Here is a 7,401-nt window from a genome sequence, read left to right on the forward strand (position 1 = left end):
TTAAACTCATATGAATGAAATTCTTCTAATTTTCTCGGTCTGTTCCTATTCCTTTAGCCGATTAACTGGGCCCCACAGACTCGACAACAGTCTGGAGCCATTGATAAGAGCGTTGTTCCTATCAGTGGACGGAATTAACCGTGGAGACGAGCTAAGAAAAGACTTGGTCGCGACAGAACTTATTTCGATTTCGTTGGGTTACCGCATACCTCCCCCTTTTCAAACAATCGATTTATCGTGTAGAGGATGTAATAACACGAGATAGATCGTTTAAAACATTTGTTTCACCCGTTCGATCCTTCGAAACGTCGGGGATATATCGACTCGCATTGAACTTCGTTTAGATTATTCAATCTCCCGCCAATGCCTCGTTTACGAGCCTCGCTTTATCATTCGGTCTTTAGATGCTTTGTTTTCACTTTGGAATCAGGTAACTGTATAGGCAATTAGTTTGGTGTTAAATCGATTGTAAAATGATATAAAGATAATCATAAATTTTAATGGAAAAAAAAGATAGCGCAATAATAGATAAATTTATAAATAATAAAATTTGATAGAAAAGATAAAAATATTGGTCAGTGGATAGCATTCTTTTTTGACTTGTAATACTTTAAAATTTTCAATTCTTTTTTTTTTTTATAATTAATGTAAATTAATAATATAGATAATTGCATTAAAGTAAATTAATTCAGAGCAATTATTCACATTTCGTAATCCTGTGAGAATTACAATTGATGGATCGAGAATTATTGCTACAAATATATTTTTATACCAATATTTAAATCTTCAATTTTTCAAATTAGATCATCTTTAATTCTCTTATTCTATCTTTAACTTCCTACGAAATAATTACGTAATAAGCCAATCCACGATACGCGCATATAATTAATCTCAAATTTCAAAATTTTATTTTCAATAAAAATTGAAAAAAATCTTCACAAAGACTGGATAGATGAGAGTCATTTGATTGTGAAACACACACCTGTGTGCATCCCGCTGAGTGACCGTAAGCATTCGCATCCTGCGCGAGAGAGAGAAGAAGAGTCGTCTTGCACAAAAGCCAAGCAAGGAAGCCCTGTGAACACCCGTCTTCGAGGCGAGCCGATCGAAGAGGACGCGCGTAAGAAGACTGGAATCCTTTTTCCTCTTTCAATACGCGTGAACGAAAAAGATGGCGCGCGGTGCATTTTGAACACGCGTATCTTGACCTCGAAACCGTGCTGATCTCACAACCGTCAGCTGTGTGACTCACTTTCTCGTGCCTCCGAAAACCCTTGTATTCTTTGCTTTTCGAATTTTAACGAGAATTTTATTTCACCGGAACCCCATACGAAGGAAGAAAAGGATTAATAGAGTAAATAAATGCATGGGAAATTGATTTTTCCTTTCATGTTCCTGGATGATCATTAGTCCCTGTCGCACGGTTGTTACCGATTAATACATTGGATGATTCATTTGGTATAAGTAGTCGTCTAGGAAAGAGCTTGAAATGAAAGTGATTTGGAAATTGAGTCGATGACGCATTTTTTTGAGGAGAAGAAAAATATAATCGTCCCTTTCTACTTTCTTTCTCACAAAAGGAACTAAAATAATAATTATCAACCTTCGTTATATGACCCACAAATAGTTGCTACTGTTATATTTAATAATTTTCCAATATTGATTCGTTTAATTTTCCTGTTATTATATAAGAAGAGAAAATGACAAATTTATCACTAATCCTTTCCATCATTCTCACATCCCAATAACCTCTCCCTCTTTCTCGATCGAATCCCAATTTCGAGCACCTTCGATTCCTCGACTACCCAAGTTTACCCAATTCCCTGTATTCGATCCAGCCGAGCAGCCACGTCCTTCGAGGCCCGTTGTCCGAGCAGCCAAGTGCATTCCCTGTCCTGAAAATACAGGACACGTACGTGTACCTCGCCAACAATAGCTTGGAAAGTGTCAACCTCCTCTACGCTTTACAACCTTTCCTTGACCTGTCCGTGTCCACGCGCAAGCACATACGTACATATATATATGTATATACGAGATCGTGGGGCCCAAGTCTGGTGACGAGGGCAAGAATAGAGGCGAAGGGTCGAGAGCAGACACACCAGTCCTACCAGTCGCGTCTGGGACGTCCATTCTCAGAAACCTGCCAAGTTAATAGCCGATGAGGCCGAGTAGGAAGTCCGTTGGCCTCACAACCGTCTGGCGACCACTGCTGAGTCGCGCAACCTCGCTAATCCGCGACCATTCCATCCTCGTTTGGAAGAGAAACTTCGTGTTAAACTAGTTTTATGGGCATGGGACCTTTAAATCAGGATTTTTGCTCGTCCGGTTTTTGCACGATTTCGAGAATCTCGATAATCTTTCGTGTTTTCGTGTTTGGACCGCACAAGAAACCACTGATTGGGATACTAAATTTTAATAAATTTCCGGTTTAACTTTGCGAAGCTTAGCTTTTTTTTGCGAGGGGAATTTTGTATCGGGATTTTATTGGCTTTTGCACGATCTCGAGAATTTCAGCCATTTTTCGTGTTCTGAAGTTGAAGTGCATGGGTGGCGCTAATTCTGGATCTTGTTTTTGGAACACGCAGAGACTTTAAATCGGGATTTCGTCTTATTTTTGTACATATTTTCGAGAATTTTGATCATTTCTCATGGCTCGAAGTTAAAATGCAGAAGAAATTACATTTTTCATTGAAACAAACACGAATTGCATGCACTAAAATTCACAAAAGTTAATTCGATAAGAAGAATCTTTGACTTTCCTATATTTCTTTGAAATCACCGCTACCTATTTTTAACACCTCCTGCTAATCTATACACCTACCGAAATCAATTACCAAAAATTCAAAGGTAAACTTTCCTCTAACGATGCCCAAAAAAAAATCAAAAACCGTAGAAAGTGACTCGTGAAAGCAGAATTTCGTTGGAAAGGCGGAGAGACGCCTCGGCACAATCCGATCGCAATTATCGTTTCACAGCGATTCGTTCGCTCCACAACCGGCCGCCCTTATCGTTTGTAACTTATCGAGATTCATAGAAAGATAAGGTTGACCTATAATAACGGGCGCGAAGTAATCGGTATCGGTGTAGAAATCGCGTGGGACCTCGTGATCGCCGCCCGGAATCGAACTTCCAAATGCTTGTGCCGGTTGCGTAAGAGGCTGTGGTGAACACGTCGAACGGTTGGTTGGTGCGCGTCAATCGGCCAGACATTTGCGAAAGAACGAGAAAGACGAAGAATCTTGCGAAACACGTTTCCAAGTTTCGCTAACCCGGCCTCGCGGTTCATTCATAATCTACGGCGGCCAATTAAGCCGACCGATCCGTGGTCGTCGTTGTTGATGGAAATGGAAAAAAAAAAAAAAAAAAAAGGAGGGGAAAAGAGAATAGTTATAACGTTATAGATGTATATAAAGCAGGAAGTCGCAGAAACTGGATCTCGGTTTCGCGGTTTGAGCGGCCGCAAGAATGGTGGCCGGGATAAGTGGCGGGGATAAAGGACAGACCGGGTTGAAAAAGAAGGAATCGAGTTGAATGATTTAATTTGTGCAAGGCTGGCTCGAGTTGGCAATCTGTCGCACGCCGTCTCGTTCCATCGATTGCGACATAAATCTAGCGGGGAAAACGTTTTACCTCGAACAACAGGTATCTCTGTTGGGCAACGGCGTTATCTGAATGAATCCTAAGCTATTGACCAAGCTTGTCTACGATTAGTAATAATTCTTTATATACTTGTTATAAAAAAAAGAGAGATAAAGAATGAAAGGAAATTAATAAGATGTTACGAGGAATAGTTATGAAATTGAAAATGGAGATTCTTTGAAAAAAATCCAAGTTCGTCAATGAAATGAAATTGTTCTGTTATGCAAACGGGATAGAGGAGTCTATAATATAATAATTAAAAAAAAAAAAATTACAGAAGAATAGTTACAAAGTTCGTTCAATAGAAATGGAAATGCAAAGAAGGCGAAGAACTTCGAAAATATGTATAAATATGGAGGAAGACGGACGAGAAGACGTTTCTTATTCAGCGTGTGCATTGTTACACGAGGCGGCGTGCGTGAATTTCACGCACGCGATGGAATTCTTTTTTTCCGATCGAGAGAGGGACGCGTGACGACGATCGGCGTCGCGTGAAGCCTGATTCATCGACTGGCACCGGACCGACCAGTACCGTACACCGTGTATTTTCAATGAAGCTGGTAGTTCCTGTCGATGACGCGCACCGCGAACGCTTCCAATTGCAAATGCGGCCAGGTATGAGGTCAGTTGTCAGTCGACAACTCGACGCCTGTACGAGGGAAATCGATCGTCGAAGACGCAATTCCTTTTTCTTTGCTTGCAATTTTGTACACGTTTTCACCAACAGACAGATTTTATTAATGGAGGAAGGTGGAATACAAAGTGAGTATGATAATGAGAAAAGAAGGGTGGTCGATTGTAATGGACATGTATTGTAATTTTATTTTTATATCACTCTGTAAATATATGTACGTAAAGTTGTCAGGAGTTGCAAGCAGATGTACGTACGAATGTTCAAATTTTTTCTCCGAGTAAACGTATCGAATCAATATGGTGTTTTTTATATAAGATGTATTATATAAAATGTTTTATAATGAAATTAAAGAAAATAAATGTCGGCACCTCAAAAACGTTGATCGCAATAATAATACCTTGTTATTAAACTGCGAATGTTTATGCAAATTAATGTTTTTAAAAATATTGATTAAAAAAAAAATAGGACAGAAATTTATTTCATTCATTAAATACGATAATGAACGACTTTACTTTTAATACCTTATGTTTGTTCTGTACATTTCTTCACGTTTAAATTCTCCGCAGTGCACCTATTATATTTCACGTTTAAAGTATAAACTTCCATAAGTTATCAAATCGCATTCGTGACTGTAGGAGAATAAATGGAGTTCATATAAGCGAAATTCTATTATGAAGTTATACGTACGTAATAAAAATGCAATGAAAAATGGGGGGAAAAAAATCGAAAGTGGGGTTAAACAGAGAAGGATAAACGAAAAGTTAGATAGATAAACAAAAATAATGACAGTCTAGAAAAGCCAAGCGTTCTGTCACGCTCCAAAAACCAAGCGTCAATTACGCCATTTAATTGAGTGCAACAGGTGGCCGGTGACCGAGCTGATGCCAAGCAAACGTCGTTGGCTGCCCCTTTTTCGAAATAATAAGTTTCCTGGGAACCAGTCGGACGCGTGTACCGAAAACGGAAGCGGCCGGTTCCACTCCGTTGCAGAGGGGCAAGTATACGCGACCAGTTTTCAGAGCTCGCGAAGCGTCCGCCTCCGGAGACGGCGATATCCAGGGGCAGTGTTAACATCTTCCTTGTCGACTCGTACGCGACCAATGAGTCACTTGTCACGATTTATCCGGAGATAAGGTGCGTTATGACGTAACGAGGATGCGTCGTGATCGATGAACGTTGGGAGATTATCATTTCAGAGAAAAAGAAAAGTTGAATTGAGATTAAGAAAGATATTATAGATAGAGTTGGTTTTTCAGAAATCTCGATAGTTATGATGTAAGGATGATGAATGGATTAACGCTGGGATTATGGATTTCAAGGAAAAGAAAAAGTTGAATTAAGTAAAAAAGAAATTAATAGAGAAAGTTTTTCAGGAAACTTGAATGAATAGCTTTCGATTAATTTTTGCTAAATTTATATTCTTCTCTGTTTTTATTTAAAAAGATCGTGTCGGAGAAGAAAATTGAATCGTGCCAGTTTCAGGCCCTCAGACGAAAAAAATTACAGTGGTCTCGCTGGAAGTTGTTCCCTGGCAACCCTTCATTACAAACGACTAGACACGTTGGTTTTCGTGTTCTGCGCTCGTAAATTTCGAACGGTCTCGTTGTTACTCTTCATCCGTTCCAAACTCACGGAACACGAAAAGATTGGTGAGAAATTAAAGTATAAAAATATCAATAAATCGGTGAGAAATAAAGTAGAGAAATATCAATAAATTAGTTAAGAAATGATTGTCAAGGATATGAAGCTAATAATTTTAATGGCGACCTTGTAACACGGACGATTTAAAGAAACTTGTTTAGACCGTAATCGCGTCCTCAATGATAAGAGACAGTGAGTAATCTAAGCGCCATTTGAGCTCGTCAGAGCGGCATTCCTCTTTCTTGAATCTGGTTGCATTCCTTGCTAATTAAAACTATCCCTCGCATTAACGAAGCTTTCGTGTCGCGAAGCACTTAGTCTAAGATCAAGAAACCAAGAACGCGCGAAAATCTTCCCGTATAACTAGTTCGAGATAATTAATTTCGTGCTGCTGATAGACGATCGAATCTGAGATAAGAGATGAATGTTAGCAAAATAAAAAATCTTATATCTTTAATCCTTGCTATTTTTTGATTCTTATATCATAATTTTCATTTTTTCCTTAAACTTGAAAATTTAATCGAAGAACGAAAATAAACCAGTTGAAAATTTAATCAAAGAAGGAAAATACGCGTAAGATTTTGAAATATCATCCTGAACGAGATATAAAAAAGATGAAATGATCTTTATATGTTGGAAACTATGAGCTCTTTGTTTCCAAGTCAATGTTAAAATCGAGATCGTTTCTAGATCGAATCAGTGACACTCTGATGAACACAGAGTTTCATCTTTCCGAGATTCAGTCTCTCGTGAAATATCGACGAACAGTTATTCCATGGATGAACCGTTTCTCGACACAAACAATTTCCAGGTCCCAGTACACAAGAAGGATCTTGGGAACCAAGACCGACACCTTTGTGAAAGCTTGTATTCGGGACGTCGAGCTCGTTCGTCCATCCAAAGGAGTCGTGAGCACGAATCAACGACCACGAAAGATGAGAAAGCTTAAAAATCTCGCGTATAAACTCACCGAGCACGGAGAGGCTGAGCCCGGAGCCTGGCCTCGGTGATCTGTGCCTGTCTGGGGGCGCCATGGCGTTGCTTCAAACGGGTGTACAAGGCGCCTTAATCCACTGGTAGACTCGTTTCTCTCATCGTACAGTCACAAACACATTCACAATCGAATTCGTTCCTGAACACTGGAACGTGAATCCTTTTTCGATAATTTCTTCAGGGATTCCTTTGAGGCTCGCGTTCGATCGCAAGAAACGCACGAGGATGTTCCTTCTTCCACCACTGATTTGTCATTTTATCTTTTAATCGATTAAAATAGCAGGATAACAGTTCCCGCGCGCGCGAGCGCGACCACGCCAAACAACGGGAACGAACTGTTGTATATGCGTAAAAATGAGCGTCATACATACAACAGTATGCACTCGACGAACGTTGGCCGAACACTGACTGGCAGACACGAGCACTCCACCTCGAGCACCGGTCGACTCGCGTGACGCCTGATTGGCTGATTGGTCGACCGGTCGACTGGCTTG

The 7,401-nt window shown here is 39.9% G+C and overlaps 1 protein-coding gene across 3 annotated transcripts in view; it reads right to left on the bottom strand.

Annotated features, from left to right (window-relative positions):
* The window catches only part of LOC102677579 (protein TANC2), a 44,172-nt gene that overhangs the window by 15,992 nt on the left and 20,779 nt on the right, over nucleotides 1-7,401 (bottom strand). Inside the window, exon 1 of one of the 3 annotated variants that reach the window (XM_006620285.2) lies at nucleotides 6,885-7,395. The exons of the other annotated variants lie outside the window; for them this stretch is intronic. Coding sequence (XP_006620348.1) covers nucleotides 6,885-6,948 — 64 coding nt within the window. The 5' untranslated portion in view covers nucleotides 6,949-7,395. Of the gene's footprint in view, nucleotides 1-6,884; nucleotides 7,396-7,401 lie in introns of those variants that run through there. 3 annotated transcript variants of the gene reach the window in all.

This window comes from Apis dorsata, unplaced genomic scaffold, assembly GCF_000469605.1.
Source record: "Apis dorsata unplaced genomic scaffold, Apis dorsata 1.3 scaffold_499, whole genome shotgun sequence".
Classification (NCBI taxonomy): domain Eukaryota; kingdom Metazoa; phylum Arthropoda; class Insecta; order Hymenoptera; family Apidae; genus Apis; species Apis dorsata.